This window comes from Brachypodium distachyon, chromosome 2 (assembly GCF_000005505.3).
Source record: "Brachypodium distachyon strain Bd21 chromosome 2, Brachypodium_distachyon_v3.0, whole genome shotgun sequence".
In the NCBI taxonomy this organism is placed as follows: Eukaryota; Viridiplantae; Streptophyta; class Magnoliopsida; order Poales; family Poaceae; genus Brachypodium; species Brachypodium distachyon.
This window is the reverse complement of record NC_016132.3, coordinates 13,931,654-13,955,973: the sequence shown is the minus strand read 5'-3', so window position 1 is coordinate 13,955,973 and position 24,320 is coordinate 13,931,654. Positions and strand designations below refer to the sequence as shown.

General features: G+C 50.1%; 6 protein-coding genes across 6 annotated transcripts; 4 read left to right on the top strand and 2 right to left on the bottom strand.

Moving 5' to 3' along the window:
• The first annotated feature begins 552 nt into the window (after positions 1–552).
• On the top strand, positions 553–3,248 carry LOC100833792 (nuclear transcription factor Y subunit B-4). The gene is made up of 6 exons (XM_003567802.4): positions 553–784; positions 861–1,069; positions 1,191–1,320; positions 2,245–2,250; positions 2,370–2,447; positions 2,846–3,248. Exons 2-6 carry the CDS (start codon positions 876–878, stop codon positions 2,858–2,860), a joined length of 423 nt encoding a protein of 140 aa, XP_003567850.1. The 5' UTR covers positions 553–784; positions 861–875; the 3' UTR covers positions 2,861–3,248.
• A 179-nt stretch (positions 3,249–3,427) lies between these two features.
• On the top strand, positions 3,428–4,844 carry LOC106866026. The gene has a single exon (XM_014898526.2). It carries the CDS (start codon positions 4,141–4,143, stop codon positions 4,588–4,590), a length of 450 nt encoding a protein of 149 aa, XP_014754012.1. The 5' UTR covers positions 3,428–4,140; the 3' UTR covers positions 4,591–4,844.
• A 449-nt stretch (positions 4,845–5,293) lies between these two features.
• Positions 5,294–9,145, bottom strand: LOC100833488 (ketol-acid reductoisomerase, chloroplastic). Its single transcript, XM_003567801.4, has 10 exons — positions 8,566–9,145; positions 8,362–8,454; positions 8,039–8,104; positions 7,548–7,688; positions 7,096–7,323; positions 6,875–6,992; positions 6,663–6,802; positions 6,422–6,589; positions 6,145–6,300; positions 5,294–5,975 (listed from the first exon to the last, which is right to left on the bottom strand). The coding sequence occupies exons 1-10, from the start codon at positions 8,833–8,835 to the stop codon at positions 5,610–5,612; spliced, it is 1,746 nt and encodes a 581-aa protein (XP_003567849.1). The 5' UTR covers positions 8,836–9,145; the 3' UTR covers positions 5,294–5,609.
• A 2,512-nt stretch (positions 9,146–11,657) lies between these two features.
• Positions 11,658–14,168, top strand: LOC100844556. The gene is made up of 2 exons (XM_010234809.3): positions 11,658–12,021; positions 12,951–14,168. Exons 1-2 carry the CDS (start codon positions 11,786–11,788, stop codon positions 13,915–13,917), a joined length of 1,203 nt encoding a protein of 400 aa, XP_010233111.1. The 5' UTR covers positions 11,658–11,785; the 3' UTR covers positions 13,918–14,168.
• LOC100832861 (protein CHUP1, chloroplastic) lies at positions 14,056–18,431 on the bottom strand. The gene is made up of 6 exons (XM_014899072.2): positions 16,960–18,431; positions 16,052–16,183; positions 15,748–15,929; positions 15,527–15,638; positions 14,946–15,080; positions 14,056–14,313 (listed from the first exon to the last, which is right to left on the bottom strand). Exons 1-6 carry the CDS (start codon positions 18,142–18,144, stop codon positions 14,185–14,187), a joined length of 1,875 nt encoding a protein of 624 aa, XP_014754558.1. The 5' UTR covers positions 18,145–18,431; the 3' UTR covers positions 14,056–14,184.
• Positions 18,432–21,349: 2,918 nt separating this feature from the next.
• LOC100844256 (phospholipase A1-II 6) lies at positions 21,350–23,520 on the top strand. The gene is made up of 3 exons (XM_003565828.4): positions 21,350–22,261; positions 22,357–22,667; positions 22,746–23,520. The coding sequence occupies exons 1-3, from the start codon at positions 21,437–21,439 to the stop codon at positions 23,104–23,106; spliced, it is 1,497 nt and encodes a 498-aa protein (XP_003565876.2). The 5' UTR covers positions 21,350–21,436; the 3' UTR covers positions 23,107–23,520.
• Positions 23,521–24,320: the final 800 nt, after the last annotated feature.

Below are 24,320 nucleotides of genomic sequence, written 5' to 3'. Positions count from 1 at the left end.
GTGAGTGTCAAAAGAAAATGACGTACTCCAGCATGGGAGAGCACCAGTTGTTTTTCCACCAGTGACAGCCCAACAGGCCTGCTCCATCCGACAGCGAAACCGCGAGCCCGTCGGTGCGACTAGCGCGGGCTTTCTATGCATTTTGTACCTGCAGGATTTGGATCGATGGTTAGCCCAACTGGCGGCCCACGCATGAAACAGACACAGTTTTTTGAACGTCGCAGTAAACCAAACCAAGTTTGTTGATTCTAAAAAAAAAAACAAGTTAGTTTGTTTATTTCTCAAAAAAAATTGTTTATTCACCTCAGGATCAGTTTTTAAGCTTCTACCTGTCGTGGTTGTCAAATACTAGTGCCCATTCTTTCTTTTTGGCCCATGTTCCATTTGAGATCACGATTTGCCATGCCATGTCAAAGTATAAGCATGCATGTCTCTACGGTAAGTAAAAAAAGCTTCGAAGGAGCCATTAGAAAAAAGATTAGCAGGAAAAGCAGGGAGAAAAACCAATAACGCGGCTGTTTCTGCTAAGAAATCGGACGGTTAGCAACAGGTTCCTGGTTCGTGTCCGTAGATCGGACGACAAACTCCCGATCGGAGCAGAGAGCTTCCTCCCCTGTTCGCTCGCAGCAGCAGAGCAGCTCGCTTCCACCAACCCCCCGTGAGAAAAGAGAAAACAGCGCCCCAGATCCGGCGGCCGGACGCGCCCTCCTCCTTCCCCAACCAACGGCGCTGATCCCCTCCGCCATCTCCGTCCATCTCCAGATCTCCTCCTCTCCCAATTAAGGTAAACCTCTCCCCCAAAACACAAAGCAGGGCAACGACAAGACCCTTCGATCTCATGGCTTCCGCGCGCCGTGCAGGTGCAGCGAGCGGCGATGTCGGACGCGGTGGGCACGCCGGAGGAGGGAGGAGGAGGGGCCGGGGCCAGGGAGCAGGAGCGGTTCCTGCCGATCGCCAACATCGGGCGCATCATGCGGCGAGGGGTGCCGGAGAACGGCAAGATCGCGAAAGACGCCAAGGAGTCCATCCAGGAGTGCGTGTCCGAGTTCATCAGCTTCATCACCAGCGAGTATGTCCCTGATCCGCGCTTCTTCGCCCTTCCCTTCAGTTCTCTCCCGCGCCCGCCCAGATGCGGAGCTCCTTATTGTTGCGTGCGTGCGTGTGATCCCGATCGGCTTCCCCGGGTACAGGGCGAGCGACAAGTGCATGAAGGAGAAGCGGAAGACCATCAACGGGGACGACCTCATTTGGTCCATGGGCACGCTCGGCTTCGAGGACTACGTCGAGCCCCTTAAGCTCTACCTCAAGCTCTACCGGGAGGTACCACTATCATCGTCCCCTCTCTGTCCGCTGGCGAAGCTACTAGTGTTACTGCCACTTACTAATTTTGCACCGCTCGGTTGCTCTACTCACGTGCTATGACTGTGAGAGGAAGGTTGGGGGGGGGTTAAGTTTAACCGAGGGAGTGAGGGACTCGGCATCTTCTATGTCTACACGCTATGCTTCTGATAGGCAGGCAGGAGCGAACAATTGATGTAAAGCTGGCTGGGTCGCGTTCGACCCTTGCGAAAGGACACTGTTGTTGTGGCTGTGCTAATCACGGCTTGACTTTAGTTGGGGGTGTCACATGGGTTGATTAAGTTGCCACTCCCTCTGTCGATCAATGCTTGATGGAGTTGTCAACAGCAGGGTGGTTGAACATGTTTGTGGAAAATAAATGTCCTAGGATTTTTCAAGTCCAATGTATGGATCTTTAGGGGGGAATTTTGCCTGTCTTTGTTGACAATGAATCGTGAACTAATTCAATTAAAATTGTGTCCATTTAGCGACTACAAGAATCTGGATAATGCTGGTTGTGAAATGACCCGGTTAGCAAAAGTTATGAAATATTTTAGTTACTCAGTTTAGCCTTCATCATGCAATGAGTCTGCTGAATACTAATGTATTAATGTTGATGTTGGATGTACCAACTACACCATTGACGAACAAAATATGCCGTGCCCTTGTTGAACTGAATGTTAATGTGTGGCCCATTCTGTATAACTTGTTGTTCAGCTGTGTAATGGAATATATATAGCAAAATAACACGATCTTAATTTTTGTGGCCAACCACAAAACTTGTTCTGTGTTTTTTCTAGTATTGTTCTGCCAACCTCTTAAAAGTTAATTTCTATGCTGATGAGTTGTTTTTGCTCTTCTTTCATGAATAATGATCATTCACGAATACTCTTGATGGCATTGAAGATGGAGGTATTTTTCATTGCCTCGTAGGACTTGAACTACTTATTGATCTTCCATGTGTTGGTGATTCATTAAATTAGGCACACAGGTTTACTGAATTTAGTCTTCATGACCTCTAAATCTTCTAGGGTGACACAACAAAGGGTTCGAGATCTGAGCAGGCAGGAAAAAAAGGAATTGTACTTAACGGACAACCTGGATCATCGGTAATATTACTTTCCTGTGTGAAGTTTCAATAAAAAAAACGTTCTTTTACTTTCTTCCTTGCCCCGGTTATATATTATTTGTGCTTCACATATTCTCACTATACTATGTCATATCATTTCTTGGGGAAGGAAGTGCTCTACTAAATTGTGACATAACTCTATTGGCCTTTCCTGAGCATTCTGCTATTCATATAATTATTTTCTTTTGTTTAGAATACTGGTTGTACTTTTGAAATCCAGCTCACTTTTCTCATTAAAAGCTTTTCAATCTTACTTGGTATGACTCAATTCTATTCTAAGGGTTTTCTGCAACCAGATTGCTACTTAGTCACGTGCAAGTTTTATGTTGATAAAATATAACAAATCAAATCTCACTGGAACAATTTATTTCTTGACAGTTCAACGGCATGTAGGATGGAGGAGGACGGCACTGACCGGCACACGAATCCCGCCTGGTCAAACATATATCATCCCTTGGCACACGAACCGGTGTTGCTGGGAAAAGGACTCCAGCACGCTGTTTATTTCTGCGCAAGCAGGATGCTTCCAGTACTGTGTATCTATGGATGTTAGTTCCCTGTCTCGAAATGCTCCTTCCTGTAATTCTGTGTGTGTTAACCGGTAATGTGCAAACTTCCTGTGGTATCTCCAAGTTCAGTTCATCTGTTCTATATATCTGCAAACAGCATTGCCCGATTTCGACGGTCGATGGTGCCCTGCATGGTAAATTGAGAGAGATATCTTGTAGCTGAACTCATCTTTGCTCCTGGGAGAGCAAAGCAGATTTGGCAACTGTTATAAGATATGCCTGCGGCTTATGGTTGACTGGGTCTAGAACCGCAGTCTTTAGCTCCTGTACGGTGTTGACTGAAGAAGAGCGTGCAGCTTTTCTAGCTGCTGATGTCCAGTTTTGACCGCGATAGCTTGTTCTCAATTATGGTTTTCACTTTGATAACATGCAATTCTTCTTCCATAGCAAGGTACCACACGTGTGGGCGGGCTCATTGTCTAGCTAGAGGATGAAACTAATAGAAAATGCTTTAGTATAGAACCGGAGGAGCAAGTACGGTTTACTTCCTAGCCTAGCTAAATCTTAAATCAAGTAGGATTGCAGGAGTGCGAGTCGGTACTCATTCCGTTGCAAAATACTACTCCCTCCGGTCCACGATAAATGCCTCAAGTTTAATACAAATTTGTACTGTACTAAATCTGAGACATTTATTATGTATCGGAGAGACATAAATTTTGTCGAGGTTATATAAAAAAAATATTACTTCTCCGTCCAACAAAGGATGTCTCAACTTTGACTAAATTTGAATGCATCTGTACACTAAGTCATGTTTAGATACATTCAAATTTTAACAAATTTGAGACATCCTTTGTTGGACGGAGAGAGTACTAATATTTTCTATACCAAATCAATATGATATGAAAATACATGTCATGAGATCTTGGCACCATGAATGTAGATACATTTTGCTATACTGTACAAGGTTAGTCGAAGTTAACAAAAAATTGAGAGTCAACAAAAGTTATACAGTTTATATGTTACAGAAACGGTGGAAATACTAAATAGCTTTCATCTTCTCCGTTTTCTCTGACACTAGCAGCTTAGAGTTCCCCAGGTGCAGTTTCTACGACTGATTCAGACTTGAACTCTTGTGTTTTCAAACAGAGAATCATTTGCCGCTACATGCCTGATTTAGAAGAGTTCAAAGTTGTAGATTGCACGACTCCGTCAGCATCTCGGCGGTCAAATTTCCCGCCGGTACGTGACGGCTCTTCAGCTACTTATTACTGCCACCTCCCTCTCCTCATTGTTGTTCTTGTTCCTGTTGCTTGCATTTCTTCTACCTCTGAGTTCACACATTCGATGTCGGGGGAGGAGGAAGAAGGGAAGAAAAAGAAGCCCGCGACGACGGTGAAGATCATCGAGACGGTGTTCGTGGAGGCCGGCACCGCCGAGGACTTCAAGTCCGTCGTGCAGCGGCTCACAGGCAGGGGCTCCGCCGCCGCCGCCGCACCGGAGCAGGACCAAGCTGGTGATCGGAGGGCCGCTGCTGGCACGGGGAGAGGAGGGAGCTCCGGTAGTACCGGTGGTCGCAAGGCAAGCGGCCACTCCGACGCGAAGCGGAGCGGCTGAGATTGATCGATGCGTCATGGATAAAAATAGAGAAAAGTATATTTTTTGTTTTCCGATTTGACAAAACATACGCACTCGGTCCTTTAATTTTTTCCATGTAATTTTCGTCCTCTAAATGTTAAAAGTAGACGTTAATGGTTCCTCGGCACATCCAAATTGGTATTAGTGCCGAGATACCATAGTTATTGACTCAGTATTAACATGTCGGCCTGTCCATTTAACATGTATCCGTTGGGTGAAGTTATAGTTATCCACATGCCATATTGTCCGGACACATGTTCATTTGGCATTTTACCCTTGGAGATGTCCTGATCCAACGGATACATGTCAAATGAACGTCATCTGTCCATCTGACATGTGTGAACCTTTATTTTGTGCCAGTATGTTTTATGTGGACAATATCCAGACTTGCCAAACAATGCAAATTTTAATTTGAGTATAACATGTCTGGGGACAAATGCACACCAGCTTTGATTTAGCGAGCCCCGATTGGGTTGGTTTTCTTTGTCCACGGACAAGAACAGACTGATGCCATTGATATGGCCTTGGAGATGCCCGCGTTATTTTTGCCCCTAGAGGATAAAAAGCTGATGCAGTTGCCCTGCAGGCTGGCTGGCTTCGTTGAAGTTGAACGAACTCACATTGCTCCAGGGCGTCGCCTCTAAAATGATCCATCGCCACCGTCCAACAAAAAATGTTTCAATTTTGACTAAATTTGAATGCATCTATACACTAAGTCATGTCTAGATACAACCAAATTTTGACAAACTTGAGACATCTTTTGTTAGAGGGAGTACAAGATTTTGTTATGACTGAGCTGGATGATCAGTTTGACCTACATTACATGGTCCGGCAAATGCTGCACAAACACAGCATCACCGGGGCCCGGGGGAACTAACTTTATTCTGGAACGGTAGTCCAACCCAAATCCGACAGCAGCTCACAAGTTCAAACAGGTGCACACACACAGTCAATCCATCAAAAACACTCATCTGCCCAGGCCGACACAAATGACTGATCTATGAAGATTGCCGGAGCTCCGGGCGCACGAAATCAGCGTCGGCGGTCACCGAGATATCGACGGTCGGCCTCAGCTCGGCACAGACTTCGATGGCACCATGGACAGGGTCTGACATGAAGTTGCTGATGAGGTCCTGGTTGATCGGGGCATCCTTGTCCACCGTCACGAAGGCTTGCTGGGTCAGGATGTAGTCAAAGCGTGGTGCCCACTTCCTTGATCCCAGGCGTGCAGTGGTGGAGCAGTTGTCGACCATGAAGGCCACTCCACGGGCGTGCATGAACGGGTTCAGGGAGTCCACAGACTCAATGACGCTCTCGTTAATGATCTCTGAGTAAGAGTGACCCTTCTTTCTTAGGACCTCGATCTACAGCATAGAAAAACCAGACATGTTAATGATCACTTCTCATGCACGTAAAGAAAATTTTCAACTGAGGGTAATATACAGCCGAGATATGGCAAATGATTCAAATGGGGTGTAAGGCTATCATATGCTAGTGCAGTAGTCGTACGTAACAAGAGAATAGGAACCTGACCTGGGCCATCATGAGTGCAACATAAACTCCAGCCGTGAAGGGGTGAAGTGGGCCAAGGTCACCATCTGGGCGGGTCAAGCGCACCTTCTCACCAACCTTCCACATACGAGTTTGGTCAATTTTTCCCATAGGGAAAGCAGGAAGACCTTCCTTATCCTGTGAAATTGAGTGGATGTTAATGAATAATAATCTTGTTTTAATTGGTGCCCAAACTCCAAACCTAATCATGAACAGAATCAAAATGGAAAAGTGGAGTTCTAATAGCACAGGTACTTACATAGAACCTCCGCCCTGCCAACACAACACTCCGGATTTCACTTCCGGAGGCAACATCTTCATAGCATTCATAAAGTATATCCATGCAAGGATAAAATGATGCACTGTACGCCTTGTTGAACTCCTTTTTGCCTTCCTCACTCAAGGAGTTGTACACTTCAAGCATCCCCTGGTAAAAAGGGGGAAATTAGTCTAATGAGTAAAGACGTTAAGGGGTAACAAAAAGATAAATAATGGTGTACCTTCTTTGAGATAGTTTTTGATATAATTCCGGTGATGCCCTCTACAGTACTTTTGTATGTCAAGGCCTCATCCATCCCTTGCTCAGTGTATCTCCTAAACAAAGCCTCCACGATGCCATGGACAGCACCCAGCAAAATTCCTGGACCAAAATTGGTTAGTTAGTGCAACTATAACAGGGAAAAAAAAGTCGTGGAGAGGAAAATATGTTCACCTCGCTCCCCGAAGATGTCACTCTTGTACTCCTGTTCTAAAGTAGTAGCAAATGTGAAAGGAGATCCCAGTGCAACTGACCATCCTAGAGCAACATCAGTAGCCCTTCCATCAACATCCTATGCAACAGAAGAGCACATACGTAAGTGCTGAGTGCATAACTGCATGTCTTTACACCAAATTGATAACTGTAATTTTAGTTTTTCAATGATAGAACCATACCTGGTGAACAGCAAAGCTAGCGTTGATGCCAGCCCCATTTACTTCCTTGCCCTGAACATAAAGTCTTCGGACTGATGGGCCCATTCCCTTTGGACATACAGCAACAACACTGATGTTTTTGGGGAAATCAAGGCCATGTGATTGCAAATGTCCAAGGAGAAATCCATGTGATAAACCAAGAATACTGTTCGGTTTCATGTGAGAGAATATTTTCTCATAGTTGTCTGCCTGCAGAGAGTAAACGAGAATTTACAAGGATAGAATAAAGTGATCTCGTCACTAGATATACCATGCAAAGAATGGTTGGTTAAATTAAAACAGCAGGACACAAAATGACATCAACCTGAAAGGCTGGAAGTCAGCCTAATCTCATGAAGAATTTCATAAAAGTAACATGCTTGGGTGGTTATGGCAAAACGGAAAATCATGCAGTTGATGAGCATGAAGCATACCTGTGCAGAATCAGATATGAGCAGCAACACAAGATCACTGCCTGAAATCGTCTCCCATATATCTCCCAGGGTTCCATTCTCTTCAGAGAATCCAGCTCCACGTGCTTCCTCAAAAGATTTAGAACCTTTCCGGAGACCAATCTGAAAGCAAAAGGCAGATTATATAAATGACGCCATAGTGGTAAAGTACATATCAAATGAGACAGAACCCCAGAATATATGCTGGCTCAGGATTTCCATGTCAATGTTGTATGAGGCCAAATGCTCACTTTAAAAGAGAATCAGTGATAAACTTATCCCCAGAGCAAGTTAACAAGCTGAAGAAGCGAATAACTATTCGAGTGTTCATTCAGGGCTTCAAGCCCAGAGTCCAGAGCTTTTCATTTTAATAAGTAGCATTTATGTAGAAAAAGTCGTTACCATATTTACGCCTTTAAGTAGAAAAAGTCACTACAATATTTAAAGCAGGGAAACGGATCAGAAGAGCTAACCTTAACAACAATGTCAGACTTTGCTTCAGCTAGGGAATCTCTCAGATTCTGAGCTTGTGCTGGACCCTGCAAAAAAAGGCAATGCTGACTCGGTTATCAGCAGAACTCGGAGTTGGAAATCCAGGTGATTCTCTTATTCGCGGGGAAATACAGGTGGTTCTCTTAATCTGAGAGAACAAATCTGTGTCAAATCGGTCAAATCCACTTAACATTAACAGCACTAATTTGTTTATCCGTATTCAAGTATAGTGTGCGCTGGCTTATCAGAGACAGAAATACTGTGCACCAAGGGAGGAGCAAAGTTGGCAGTGTTTTGAGTGAACCTGGGAGCCCCATCCGATGACTCCGATCTGCTTGACGCCCTTGAAGGCCTCGTGGAGCAGCGGAAAGAGGTTCCTCCCACCCCTCACGATATACTACAGCAGAGAAAAACAAAAAATCGTGAGAAATCGGAGCAAAAAAAAGGAAAAAACCCAGAGTCAGCAGTTAGCAGGTAGCAGCGCGGGGTGGGGGAGAAAGAGCGGGACCTCCTCATGGCCGGCGAGGGAGACCTTCTCCTTGTTGAACACGGAGGTGTCGAAGTCGAGCGAGGGCATGGCGGCGCCCACGGAAGCCGTCGTCGTCGGTGCCGCGACCATGGCCGCGACCGCGCGTCGGCGGGCGGCGGAGAGGACCCATGCCGGGTGCGAGGCGGGGAAGGCGACGGAGGAGGCGGTGGGGATCGGCAGCGTTTTGGGCACAGCCGCGGCGGCGGCTAGGGTTTTGGGGTGGGAGAAGGAGATGGTTGAGGCCGCCATTGTGTTGTCGCTGCTGGGTCTGCGCTCTGCTGTGCTGCTGCTGTTCACGGCGGTGGTTGGTAGCAATGGGCTTTCCGCTCGCGGGGCGGCCTGGATGGATTTATACGACTACCACCGCCGTCCGATGCGCCGCGACTTGGACGGCTGCGATTCGATTCGCTCCCGCCGGGTCACGTGCACCGGAGCTGCCGTGGCGCGCGCCCCTCTGCCGCGCAGCACGCAAACTGTTTCTTTTCTTCTGGTGCAGTATCTTTTTTGGCAGCGTTTGCAGCTAGCTACAGCAGCGGCGCATGGAGATCCGCGAGCTCTCGCGTCATTCTTTAACGCCGCCTGCTGCCTCTCGCGGCTCTGTCGTTTGAGTTGCCGCTAGAGGCGTGCTCATCACTTTATTAATCAATCTCGTAAAGGTAGGCCAGGTTTCGCTATCACCACGATTAATCAGATGATGATAGCCCAATAAAGGTTTTGGGCATACTCGTCGTCTGATGCTAGCAGAAACACACACTTAATTTATAAGTATTTTTGGTATACTCCACGGAGGCCGCCCACAGTGCAATGCATCACCGGCCTAAACCAGATTGAAGACCTGTCCATGAGCGAGCAGACGTGACAGCAAATTAATGACCACGAGTTTGATATAATTTGAGAAGCTGCAGATATATACGGGGGGAATTGATCGAACGCATATATGGTGCGTGTCAGCGTCACTAGTAGTCACTCTCCGTTGCGGCATCTTGGGTGTGTGTGTATCTCTTAGAGTGGGACGGATGGATTCGCTCGCTCTAAAGATTACACTACGAAAAGATCCGTCTTTAAGCACTGGGAAAGACAAGTTTTTTTTTTGGTAAAGTGGGAAAGACAAGTTGACACTAACTGATAACTGACACAGCGTTAGAAGAAAAGGAATGAGAAAAGCTGGCGAGCGACCCTAGGTGCAAATAGGCCCAGGGTTAACGATGGGCCCGAGATGGGTATAACTAGCTTTAGGCAGCCCAAAAGGAAACAAATTCATCTTAGGCCGAGCCTCAGTTTCGGCCCAAAAAGGCGTTCGAAATGAGTTGATTCCTCGTGGACACACGGATGTCCTCACTTACAAGTTCGAGGATACTCCAGTATCCATGAAGCTTGCACGTTCTTCTCAAAATTTAAAATAAGGCATGTACATAGCTGATTTAGTGCTGAGAGCCGGGAACAACGAACTAATGTTTGAAATCTAATTGTTCTATAAAAAAAATTGTTATATTTTCTTTTATGGTGGGGGGTTGTTGGCGTTTGAGGCAACATCGTCTAAAAGATTGGTGTCGTGACTTTATCATTGTTCTGGGTGTAGGGCCGTGACCTACTATATCGAGTGAGTGATTCTTACGGATCATCCTTTTAGCATTCTTTCCCCTTGTCGATTAACTGATGGAGCAACGGTTTCACAATTTGGCTTGCGAGAGGTGTGTTCATGTCCATGATGCATTCAACAATAGGTTACCGTTGTTCTTGTTCGGCGTCTCATGCGTTTTTCAAAATTTATGAGGTTCGTTTAATCTAACTTGTGCAATCATAGTGTTTTATAATTTTATCGCCGAATACAGAAAAGAACATCGACATGTGAAAGAGAAGATTTAGACTCGACTTTCCAAAGACCATGATTGAGTTTTTTCGTTTTCTCGAGAATCTTTTCTGTTTATTCATTTCGATTGTATGGATCTATTTATTCACGTACTAATTGTACTTTCTTCCGGTTAATCAACAAAATCGGTTCATTTAAATAAAATTAGGCACGTGGTAACAAGATAGTCCAGGCACTCCACTAATTAAGCTAGCAAGTGGCTAGCAAGCTTGGCCTGATCGATCCATGCTCCACCGCTAACGTTTTCGATCATATCAGAAGCTCGGCCGCCCCACCAAGCGTGCCACGACACCACCACCCCCACGAGACAAGGATGCCAGCACTTGCAATTTTTTCAGAAATTAACACACGCATGGCACTGATCAAGCTGTGCAGATATGACAAGGACAGAAGGTGACGTACTTAGGTGCATGCATTAGAAGAGCGCTAATGATCAAGGGCGGAACAAAACCGAGATGATCGAACCGGGACTCGGCAGAAATCTCTTCGATAGCTATAACCCGAGCCATCAGGAATTCAGGATGCACCATACGTGTTGCTGTCAAAAAAAAGAGGTTGCATTAATTAGCTAATTTTTAGGCCAATGGCCAGTAAATAAGAGACATCTTGAGACCCCGGGGTGATGTGAACGTACGGCGGTGCATGCATGGTTACTCCGGGGTAGTAATTTGCATCTGAGTTGAACTTAATTTTTATTTTTTTGAAAGGTGAACTTAATTTTCTTTCCGGCCCGCCGGCCAATTACGACGCTGTTTCAATTCAGAGCTGCTCTGTTGCAGGTGTAGCGGCAATTAACGGAGATAATTAAGCGACGTACGTAGCACAGCATCAGCAACGTGATCCGACGTACGTTGCCGAACCGGCCGTTTTGTAAATGGGACGCGGCACGTACGTGTACGAATGCAGCTGGTTAATTTGACGGTCCATCCAACCGGACCCCGGCTCGATCGTCCCGACGACGATGTCACCACCGGATTAAAACAAGCCGGTCGGTGCTGCATTAGGAGTACTAGAAGTCTTAATTAGCCGACTTGCGCTTTCGGGCTGGCTGGCTTTCTCTGCACACATACAAAGAGCACGGCCACAAACTGGGTAATGCACACCACCAGCCCCGCCTCCTTGTACACACACACGTCAGTCACGCACGCACGTACTGTACTTAGCTTAACCCCCCCGCCCCCCCCCCCCCCCCCCCCCCGCGCCAGCGACGACCGATCGTGGCGGCGCCACAGCTCTAGGCTTCATCTAGGTAGCTAGTCGCCCTTGATAAAGCCGCTCCATCTCCAACATCAAGCACCTTTTGATCTCCAACATCAAGCACGTTGGAGGATGGGGGAGGCGATGAGGAGCGCGGTGAAGCGGCTGAGCTTCGGCGGTGGGGATCGTGCGGAGGCGGCGAGGGAGGTCGGGAGGCTGGCGCGGGCCGACGAGCGCACCAAGCGCGCGCTGCCGGAGCTCGGCGTCGTGCCGGTGCTCGTGTCCATGCTCGGCGCCGCCGACGCCCACAGCGGCGCGCGGGTGGCCGCGGCCGGGGCGCTGCTCGACCTCGCCAGAGGAACCCACAGGTCAGCCAGACACCACTCTTGTTTCCCTGGTGTGCTGTTGTTTCTGCACCATCTCTTCTTCTTCCTCCTCTTCTTGCCCATGCAATTTGTCGATGCAAACCCGGGCGTGCCGTGTGCTCAAGAAACCGGTCGGCCGTTCCATGGATTAGCCAGCAGGCGATTCGGCCAAACCGATCGAAGCACCATGGTTTCAGCCAGGCAGCACCATGATTTCAACAATTTGGGCATATCGGTAGTACAAGCTCATCCTCCTGTGTTCTTGCTTGCATCAGGCAGGCAGGCGTTAGGTACGCGTGTCAAACCCGCAGATTTTGTGCGCTTGTGCCAACATTTTTCCTTGGAGTCGTCCCGTGGGCTCGCTCGGATCACCATCAGTAAGTCAGACTCGTTTGACACTGCACGAGATGTCAGCACTTCTTTATCCGACTCCACACTTTCCACAGTAGTAAACGATTCGGCCTTGTTAGTTCCGAGTAGTTCGTATTAGGCAGGCCAGCCGTACAGTGTTGGGCAGGGTTTCCTGCAATTTTTACCAAACTTCCCCCTTCTAATCGTCCATAGCCTTTTTTGTCCCATCGCTGAAGATCGAAACCTTGTCACGTATGCGCGCCTAACCTAACCACGTGCTCCATTTAGACCCAAAATTTCCCATCAGATAAAGAGGAAGTGGATTTTTATGATGCAGGCTCGCACTCATCATCCACGATAGTGATCTTTTCCTCTTGACTCCTTGAGTGATCTGACCAACAACTAATCGCATAAACCACAAGTGCACGTAACACATGTATATGATCCTTGGAAAATCCATCTAATCTGTGCTTGCTTCAAGCATTAGTGCTTGCGGCATGGAAAAAGCAATAGGACGGATAACCCCACCCAAAGATTAAGCACTTCATTCATAACCACGTTTTAACTGTTTATTTTTTCAGAAACAAGGTGCACATAGTGAAGGCCGGCCTGCTGAAGAAGCTCCCGGGGCTCATGGCCGACGCCGACAGGGGGCTCGCCACGAGCCAGGAACTCGCGCTGCTGCTCCTCTCGCTCTCCTCGCTTGCCGACACCGACTTCCCGCTCTCCCCCGCCGCCGAGCTCATCCCGTTCCTCGTGGCCGCGCTCGGCGCCCCCGACGCGCCTGCCGAGACGCGGCTGGCATGCCTGGCCGCGCTCCGGAACCTCTCGGCCAAGCTCGAGCACGTCCGGGACGTGGCCGCCGCCCGCGGCGCCGTGCGCGTTCTGCTCGCGCTCTGCGCCTGCGCGCCGCAGCCGAAGACGACGACGAAGATGCCGACCATGGCGACGGCGACGGCGGAGGCGGCGCTGTGCGTGCTCGGCGACATCGCGGCGGCGGGCGGCGCGGCGGGGCGGAGCGCGATCGCGGAGGACGAGGAGGCGCCCGGGGCGCTCTTGGGCGCCATGGCGCGGCACGGGAGCGCGGCGTGCCAGGAGCACGCCACGTACCTGGTCATGGCGCTCGCGCACGGCAACAATGGCGGAAACTCGATGAGGCGGCGGATGCGCGAGCTCGGCGCAGTGCAGGCGCTGCTGGAGGTGTCGCTGCTCGGGAGCCCGCTGGCGCAGCGGAGGGCGGCCAAGATCCTGCAGTGGTTCAAGGACGACGGGCAGAGCGGCGACAGCAGGATCAGGGCGCACTCTGGCCCGCGCATGGAAGGCGCCTCGTCGTCGTCGTGCGGTGGCGCCGGCGGCAGAGACGGGGAAGACGGCGAGGGCCACGGCGCGAAGGCGGCCGGGGACGCCGTGGACAGGATCGTGAAGCAGAGCCTTGACATGAACATGAGGTCCATCATGCGGCGAGCCACGGCGTCCGTGGACATGACCAGTGCTAATACTAATAAGTTGCTGGTGGCGAGTTCTAGCTCCAAGAGCTTGCCTTGCTGAAACCACACACAAAATGCTCACATTTCTTCCTTCCCTCCTCCCTTTTTTTGGGTCAAGATTTACGAGTTATTTTCATCTTACTATGTAAATTGAGAAATTGGAGTAAAATTAACACAATGAACCCAGGAGAGAATTCTGTGAGAGCAGAATTCCTTGGTGATAAATTGAGTAGAACGCTGTAATATGGAAACATATGTTTGGTCAAGGAAACATATGAACTTTCCTATAGCAATGAACTGTGTAATATGGAACTACATCGCTTGGTTCTCAGCTTCTGCTAGCGGCGAGCTTTTGCTGTTGCAGATGCTGCTGATCCCGCTGTGACTGGAACGCGGACGCCTTCTCCTTGATCTCCTGGAATGCCCGCATAGTGTCACCATCGAATCCACCCGCGAACTGCACGAAGCAAATCAGATTGAAATACCATGTAGGAGTGGAAATTGTGTGATTAGGGTCGTTGAGTGTAACTGTGAGCAAATGCAGCGGTGGTGTTTCAATTATCTGATTTTATTAAGAGAAAAGTATTTTTTTCGTCCCTCGACTTGTCGGAAAATTCATTTCTCGTCCTTCAAAAACAATTCATACTTTTTTCATCTCTCAACTTTCAAAACCGGACACTTTTAGTCCTTAATGCTATCCGAAGCGGTTTGTCTAGCCACGTGTCCGGTTTGCACTTAATCCCGTGACCGACGAGGCTGTTGAAATTGGCCGTCGTCGTGCTCTGGATCTCGTCCAAGCACTGGTTTTACTTCTTTTCCATCTGCATCATCCATATCTTGATTGAAAAAAAATAAGTGAAAAAACTATGCGAAAACCAGACACGTGGTTAGGGAAACCACTTTGGATGGACTGAGGTACTAAAAGTGTCCGGTTTTGAAAATTAAGGGACGAAAAAAGTACGAAATTTTTTTGAGGAACGAAAAGCGAACTTTCTGACAAGTTGAGGGACGAAAAAAATACTTTTCTCTTCTATTAATGAGATTGGGAGCATCGCTCCTTCTAAAAATATATGCCGTGGTGGTATGTACCTGGTGAACTCTGAAGGCGAACCGAACTCCCTGGAGCATCAGCTCCTCTTCGTCGGGGCCGCCTTGGATGGCCTCGAGCTCAGACGAAACCCTTCTCAAGTACTTCCTTGCTAATTTTACTGACTGAATCTTGATCTGCACAATAAGACTGAACTTGTCACTGGAATGCCATTTTGTTCAATGAAACAGTGGACTGTCAGCAGATCACACAGCAGATCCAGAGATACAAGCACTTGAAATTCACAGATTAGTAGTGTGCAACCTAGGAAACTGCATATTTCTACACCAAATCTGCAGGCTTTAGTCATCCTGAAAGTTCAGTTTCCTTAGTAACTGGAGTAACAGGCAAAATTACGAATTACAGAGGAAGATACACAAGTAGCAGTTAAGTAGAGGACATTTTCCAGGAAATATGTCAAGGGAATACTAGTCTTGTAGCAGCAAGCTTTCACCAAATGAACAGATTTGTACTAAACATGGCCAGGATCAACTAACAATTTTCTGTCCTACTCGTTCTAGCAACAAATTTGCATGTTCAAATGATTGATCTGTCTACCTGTCATGTGCTAAACTGAACTGACCTGACTGATGATTCCAGTGTCCTGCATCCACTCAAAGGGGATCTGGTACCCGCGGTACCGGCTCATCGCGCCATCACGTACACGGGCAAGGCTGTACACTCCATGCTCCAACCTGCCAAAGAACCACCCGAGGATGAGCAACAAGGAGCTAGCTAGCAAACGTCACAATAAGGTAGAAGAAGATAAAGATGCGGGAAAAGAGGGGATGGTGGTTAATTTACTTCTCGAAGAGTGCCTGCATCTTCTTGAGAGCAGAAGAGCATGGTTGCCGGGGATCGTCACAAAATGCCGCCGCTTCCGTCTCAACCTTCTTCAGGTCGCGGTACCCGAACGCCGCCTCTCGCAGCGCGTCCGCCTTCTTCTCCGGCCAGTCGAAGTGCTTCAGCACCGCTCGTTCGTCCACCTGGAGTTACGAAAAATGGGAGGTTCAGGGTGATGAACAATGATCAATCCCAGACAGTGCTCTGCAGGAGGCTGAATTTGATTTAGGACTCGGAGAGTGGGACTGTCGTCGGCAGGGCTTACCAGGCGCGAGAGCTCGACGTCGAGCCACTTAACGAAGGTGACGACGTCGTCGATGTCGGCGAAGGCCGCGCCTTCCACTTCCTTGATCAGGAACCGGATGAAATCTCCCTGCCTCTCCACGTCGGACCTGATCTGCAACAATAACATCCCCGGCTAGTTCAGACTTCAGAACTGTCTGAATTCAAAATTCGCCTCGGTTCAAGAGAGCTTGGCGCGAAGCAACGGTGCTATCTTGGGTCAAAATGTTTACTCACTGGTCCAACGGCTAGTTCAGAAAAGCAGCCCATAGCACTGTGCAGCCTGTGCTCACCACACTAGCAATAATACTACTACGAAGAAGAAGAATTTGAAAATAAATAAGTTTTCACTGGCCAGTGTGCTCTGGGTGGGGCCCATGGACCAGTCTGACAAGAACCACTTCGGATCCTGTTTTTTCCCTTCTTCTTTTTTGTTCCCAACTACAGATTGTCTTATGTTAATCCCTCCTCACAAAAAACCAAGAGAAAGAAGCAAAAATCCAAGAGAAAGAAACCCCCGCGTGCCTGCAAGTCTAGTGAAATGCGGCCGGGGTGGTGAACTCGAGAAAGATGAACAGGCGCCCGTTTCTGTTCACCTGTATGCCGTTGGTGTATGCGTGCACAGCTCCAGAAAGACGAGAACTTTCTGGCCGGTGCTCTGCTCTTTGTTCAGTAGCGCAGCAAAGCAAGCAACCGCATCCACATCCACTACTTGTGGTTGGCAACAACTAGTACTGCTCTGCACCGGTTTTGGTGAAAGATTTTTCGGTTTGGAGAATTTTGGAGTACCGAATGATGTTTAGAAACAGATTAATAAACAAGAAAGAAATCAATGTGCTAAATTAAATGTGCAGTATGAATTTTCTGGAGGGGATTTTTGGTTGTGCTTACCGCGAGAAGGTGAGAGGAGCGGTTCTCGATCTCGCCGATCATGTCCCTGGCGGCCGCGGCGCCGGACCCGCCGTGGCCCGCCTCGCCGCCGCCGCCGTCTCTCTTGGAGTCCCGCCGCATGAGCGAGTGGTAGAACTCCACCACCTCGGGGACGCGCCTGACGCATGGGCCGGAAAGGGGCGGCGGCGGTGGGGGTGGCGGCGGAGGACCTGCTAATCCTCGTCCGCCGCCGCTGCCGCTGCCGCTCGAGGTTGACGGTGACGAGCCCCCGCTCCGGCATCCCCGGGCCGGCATTGATGGCGGCGGGGGAGGTATTGGGGGAGGAAGCTTGGCGATGAGCTCCGGGTCGCGGCTTCTAGAAGCTGCCGTGTCTGAAGCAGAGGAGCAGGATGGGGTCGAGGACGAGGAAGACGACGAGCTAGCAGGGGAAGCGCGGGACGAGCAAGAGAAATAGGATTTGCTCTTTGAAGACACCGGCAATGGCGGGGGCGGCGGCGGAGGTGGCGGTGGACGAACGGACTTCTGCGCCGGCTTGGCCGAATCAGAGCTGTGACCCGACGACGAGCAATCGGCGACCACTTGGACCGGCGGCCGCGGCGTCCTGAGCTCGGCCACCTCCTTCTCCAATTGACCAATCCTCTGCGCCTTGCTCTTATCCCCGGCCATGGCGGCCGCGAGCTGCTCCCTCAGCCGCGCGTTCTCGGACTCGAGCTTGCTCATGGCGTCCCGGCACCGGCCGAGCTCGCTGCTCTTGGCGGCGAGCTCCGTCTCGAGGAACGGCACGATGGCGACGGTCTCCCTGAGGATCTTCTGCTCCAGCAGCTCCGTCCGCAGCCGCGACTCCCGCTCCCGCAGCTCCTCCACGACCCTTGCCAGCTCCCCGGCCTCCGCCATTGCCGGCGCTGACGTGGCGCGAGCGGGCTGCACCTGCGCTGAGGAGGAAGAAGACGAGCGCGGGAAGTAGACGCCGAAGGACCGCGCGAAGGAGGAGCCCGTCGCCGCCTTGGCCCCCGAGCTTGGCGTTGCCGGCGAGCCCGAGGACTTTCGGCGCGGCGTCGGCGTCGTCTTCGTCGGCTCCGGCGGGGGTGGTGGCGGCGGAGCGGGCTTGCGGGAGGAGGTGGAGGACTTGGGGGTTGCCGGGCTGCGCTGGAACCCCATGGCCGCCTTGACGCGGCCGGCCACCATTGTTTCCGCCCGCGGGGCTAGCTTGGCTGGCTCCGGCGGCTTTAGGCCGTCGAATACGAAATGGGCGGCTAGGATCGCGCCACGGACATGGGCGCTGTTTCTCGTCCGTGTTCTCCTGCTCGTGCTTCTCCTCCTTGTCGGGGCTCTCACTAGCTCCGCTCACTCAATGCTCTCCGTTTACTCTGAGCTCACACTCTGCGTCGTGTAGTAGCTGAGGTGGGGTTTTGCAAGTCGAGGAGGAGACTGGGAAAGGCAGGGCACGGCGTCCGAGGAACGGTCTCTGTCTGGCCTGGTCTGAGCGTTGCGAGGAGTGAGTGAAGAGGCAGTAAAATACTCTAGCCGGGGTGTGGAATCGGAACGTTGGGAGGTGCATCTGTCTTTGCTTTGCACGTTCTGAGATGAATCCGTTTGACCTTTTTTTTCTTCTGCTTTGCACGTTCCATTCTCCTCAACAGCTCTTTGAGTTACTAGTGTACTATCATATTGCTTTCAGAGGATCCGAACGGAAAAGTGCAGAGAGATTACGTAACTGTTCGCTTTTACCTTTTCTCTGCTTCTTGTGATGGCTGATGGAGTGTTTGTTTCAGGAAGTGATTAGACTCTCCACTAGCCACTGATCTGGTGGAAAAAAAAAGGGCTCGGATTTGAAATGGGTTTGACCCGAAGAAGGTATACCCCTGTCCGTTTTCATTTCAGCAGCCCGCTTCATTCATTAGCTACGAGACGCCCAGCCATCAAAGAGTTTTCCGGTTCAAATTTAATCCCTCCATCTCCATGGATTTCACACGCGCACGCAATTGAATGCGCAGAAAATGCTCACAGATGCTCACAACAGTCAGTACTGGATTAATGTGTTTTCGTCGAAAATACTACTCCACTTCTAGCCCATCCCACAACTATACTCACGGCTCCACGGGCCACGGCACGATCTCGTCGAATCCTGACGACAGGGACGCTGCTACATGTAGCCTTTTTTGGCATTTTTCACTTGGATGCTCGCGTCGGGGAGGAAAGCCCGAAAACGAGTGTTGTCAGTCTCCGGCACACGGCACAGGGACCACCTTGGATCTTCGCAGCGCGTCAGTGCGTGCGTGCACGGGTGCTCGGCTGCTCGCGTTGCAGTTTGGACTTTATTTGGAGCGTGTCAATATGGTGCGGGCGACAGGTAGATATTAAAAATGTACTGGAGTATACAGTTAAACAGGAATCAAGATACGAGGTTTGGGTACGTATTGGGCATGGCTGCCGGGTGCAGAGTCGGAGATGCCCTTAACGATAGCTCCATGGATGTTTTTTTTTTGTTTTTTTGTTTTTGTTTTTTGCGATCAGCTCCATGCATGAATGCTTGGAGCAATGGGATCGAGGGGAATAAATGAGCATGTGTATAGTTTTGTACCAGTAATTTGTTAGAAGCGGTCGGTCGAGACGCTCTCCGGAGCCGCGGTGGATGCCGATTTCACGTGACCTTCCGCGGCTAGCCGTTCAATATATCCGACTATGTTCCGTTTTCTTTCCGCGATCTCCCGGTTTGAAATATGCCCCCGTTGTCTTCAGATCAAAGTAAGGGCGTACAATACAAGCACGTACTCCGTATACGGTATACGTACGCCCGCTGGTCATCAATCTTATACGGCGTACGTGCGCACGTAGGTACGTATGCGTACGTGTCAGGGGGGCGGATCGAGCGACCAGCACCATCATGCATCGGTCCTGTCCACGGTTTTTGGCCACTTACTTGGCCGGCCGTACATGTTAATTAATTAACCAACTGCCAGTCGATCGATCGTTGCGATTATTACAGTCGATATACGATCGATATATCATATCATTACCAAGAATACCATAGATGCAAGAGGCGATCGATCCAATTATATTAGCGGCCGGCATTGTAGCCAGGGAAACGCTTGGTGCCACTGCCGACGTTTTCGTAACTACACTATCCAGTAGCGCAAAACGGCAGATACTCCACTCCACTAAGGAAAGCAGTGGCATCGACGCAAAGGATCGATCGATCTCCAAACTCCAAAGATGCAATAGATATCGATTGGCCGGGGTCAAGCTAGGTTGGTGAGACTAATTATCAGTCCCCCATTCATGCACGCATGGCGTGTTCATCACTTGAAGCAACCACGATTGCCCCGGACCAAGTGTTCATTCTGTCTTAAAACAAGATGCAACATTCTTTTTCTTTTCTTTCTTCTAGTGCGTGTAATGCAGCACATAATAATAAGTGAAGCCAGCCGGAAATACCAGGCCAAAGGTTTGGATGGGTTGAGAACAGAAGCAAGTTTCTTCAATTTTGGAAAGCTGCGAGTGTTCATATACATGGCCTTAAAGGGCTGCAAACGAAGTGTAGCGTGGGCCGGGCTTTTATATAAACAGTTATGGGTTTACTGGTCCGGCTTATTTCGGCCCAAAGCTGAAGAAACCGAACCGGACGAGCAAGGCCCGACAGGGTATATTTTGGATGAGTCCACGGGCTCGGCCCAGATAATTAAGCAGCCTGCATACCATGGATCCGTATAGTCCTCTAAAAAAAAGGATCCGTATTCCGTGCAAGTCAAATCGCCAAAGTGCCCAAAAAAAAAAGTCAAATCGCCAATCTTGGACGGACCGAGTGACCGCCGATTGGTTAGGCAAGATAGCACTGTCCACGTCCTCTCCAAAAAAAAAAGATAGCACTGTCCACCCTCGGAATTCTATCCTGGGAACAAGATAATACGGAGTAAACATGTGTATGCGTTAAGTGATACTCGTTTCGTTTCTAATACTTGTCGTGGTTTTAGTGCAAATTTGAGTATAATGCGTAGAAACGCTCAAAATCCAGTACTCCGTACATGTTTCGTTCCATGTGCAGTTGTTGTGGTGCGATTGCAGTTGGGTGAGTGTGGGCTTGTGTGCATAGGAAAATAGGAGTAGTCTAGTAGAGCCGGCCGATCGAGTGTGCACTTGTGAAAGTCGAGTCTGAAAGATAAAGATTCCATGAGAACATCACGAAATGTCCGTAACCGAATTCCCGATGGAGCCCAAACAAGAGGGCCGTGCATGCCATTCGCATGGCCTGCTCCATCCAATGATGCCCTCTGGTGTGTCCGTTCCGCTGTCCTTCGATCCTGCCTCCTCCTGATCTCAGTCCTGATGTTTAATTTGGCTCTTCGTCTCGCACGGTGTTTATGTCATCGTGCCCTCCATATCCCACTGTCACGCCATTTCCACCCCACGCACACAAGTAAGGCCGTGAAAGCAAAAGGTAATCGATGCCACCCGCCGGCGCCGGACACGCCACTCCACCATGCCATCGCCGCCGCCCAGCCCCGCGCCGTGTATATATATAACATGGAACCAAGCTGCAAATCAAGCAAATCCACAGTGCAGCCAGCTACCAGTGAGAACTGAGAACTCAGCTCACAGTGAAGTGAGTGAAGTGTTCGAGCTTAGCAAAGCTAACATGTCGGAGAACCAGCAGCAGGGTCTTCTGGGATCGTCGTCCTCGAACACGGCGGCGTCAAGGTGGAAGGAGATGCACGGGGAGAGATCATGGGAGGGGCTGCTGCGGCCAGCCCTGGACGTCGATCTCCGACGGACGGTGATCTGGTACGGGGAGATGGCGCAGGCGACCTACGACGCCTTCAACCACGAGCGCGTCTCCCCAAACGCCGGGCTCTCGCGGTTCCGCCGGGGCCGGTTCTTCCACGGCGCCATGCTCCCGGACCACGCCGGCGCCTACAAGGTCACCAGGTTCCTCTACGCCACGTCGTCGGCGCCTGGCCACGCGGCGGCGTTCATGGTGAGAGGACGTGGAGGACACGTCAGCTGGCGAGCTGCTGCAGGAGGACACGTCAGCGGGGGCGGGTGTAGGGAGTCCAACTGGATCGGGTACGTGGCGGTGGCGACGGAGGCCGGGAAGGCGGCGTTGGGAAGGCGGGATATCGTGGTTGCGTGGCGTGGCACGGTGGAGAGCTTGGAGTGGGTTGATGACCTTGAGTTCGCCATGGTGGCGCCGAGGGGGATAGTTAAGGATGGATGTGAGGACGCCCTTGTCCACCGTGGTTGGCTCTCCATGTACACCTCCACCCACCCTGCCTCCAGCCACAACAAGGACAGCGCCAGAGACCAGGTAACATAATAAAAAGCGATCCATTGGTCAAAGTCTTGTCTTGCCGAATCAAAATAGGTCTTACATTTTTGGACGAGGCTGTTGTTGGCTCTTAGGTGTTAGGTGAGGTAAGGAGGCTGGTGGAGATGTACAAGGAGGAGGAAGTGAGCATCACCGTGACGGGACACAGCCTTGGGGCGGCTCTGGCCACGCTCAACGCCTTCGACATTGCCGAGAACGGCTACAACACGGCCATACGCGCCGGCGCTGCCCCGGGGCCGCGGGCAACGACATTCCCCGTGGCCGTGTTCGCTTTCGCCAGCCCGCGCATCGGCGGCGCCGGCTTCAAGAAAAGGTTCGCCGCCGCCGCAATAGCAAGCCCCCTCCGGGTCCTCCGCATCCGCAATGCCCGCGACATCGTACCCAAGTAAGTTGTTCCAAATTCTAGTTTCAGAAACTTTTCTAACGTTATCAAAACTGAATTGGCTGAGATCAACACTATCAGGTATCCGGCGTTGTTGTACCACGATGTGGGATGCGAGCTAACGATCGACACGGGCGCGTCGCCGTACCTGAAGGCTCCGGGGAACGAGCGGGTGTGGCACAACCTCGAGAGCTACTTGCATGGGGTGGCCGGGGTTCCGGCGTCCGGAGCACCGTCGTCAGGGTTCGAGCTTGTTGTGGCGCGGGACGTGGCGCTGGTGAACAAGGCGTACGACGCGCTGAGGGAGGAGCACGGGGTGCCGGCGGGGTGGTGGGTGCCGCAGAACAAGGGCATGGCCAAGGGCGATGATGGGCGGTGGAGGCTGCTGGACTGCGACGAGGAGGATGAGGAAGACGATGCATGCTGTCGTCACAGTGAATAAATGAACAGAAAGTAATTCTTACTAAGAAGAAACTACTCCCTCCGATTCTAAAGTTTTGTCGTTGTTTTACTGCAAATTTGAACTAAAATCATGACAAGAATTTAGAATCGGAGTGAGTACACATCCAGTAATGTTGGTTACTAGGTCTCTACTACATCTTGTTGGTACAATATCTTGTTGGTACAATATCATACACTAAAAAGAAAAATTGAAATTAAAATGAGGACTCCAGTGTTCAGGAAATCATCCTAGCTAGATAAATCCTTTGTTGGCTGATAGGGACTGTACTGGGAGTTTTTCCTGAACCTACGTAATATTCATATGATCTCGATTAAATAGAAAAAGTATGTGTATTAAGTTTAAACTTTGTTATTCTCCTTTTTGGAACAGACGACCACGTCTTTTTTTTTGGAACAGATGACTTCAGAAGCACGGGATCAGAAAATGTGAGCACGCTATTCAATGGTTCAACTATTAAGATAATCAGTGCGTAGCAGTACAAAAGAAAGTATTAAACCCAAAAAGGTGTCGTTTTTCTCTTATTCATCTTGTCTCTCTGTAAAATTAAATTGAAACGACAAATTATCGAAAGGGAGATCATCAACTCGTCACATATCCATTTGATTTGTACACAACTAATCAGAAAGTCATTTTTATCTGCACGCTAATCAACTAGTAGCTCTAAACTAAAGAACAAAAAAAATTGGGGTGAGATCAGTGGACAGAGGAGCAAGCAAAGTTGCAGTCACAGAGGTGATTTACCGATTGGGTACTGGGAGTGGGAGTTGCCGAGTCAGGTCTGTCTAGAAGGGCGCCGCCGGCCGCGTCTGTCTAGGAGAGGCCGGCGGCTGCGGACTGACGACTGGCCGGCGGCCTCTTCCTCGCAAGTCTCGACGGAGTCTTTTTTTTTTTTTTTAACGAGTCCGTGTCCCCCCGATTCGATTCGACCCCTGTCGGCCTCATGGTCTGGCCCAGGGTCCGACTGGGCTGGTCCCCGGGCCGAGGCCTAAATCTTCCCTGCAGGCTGCAAAATATTTCCACGATCCGGGCCGTGGCTTGGGTAGCCTGGGCCTGGCTCCGCCTATCAAATTCGTGGCTTTCAGACTTTTGACGTGTCTTGCTGCAACATGCATTTTCCTCTGAGATGTGCACATCGAGGAAGAATAACGAAGGAGCAAATTTTCGATTCGCTCAAAGAAAAAAAAACATAGAGC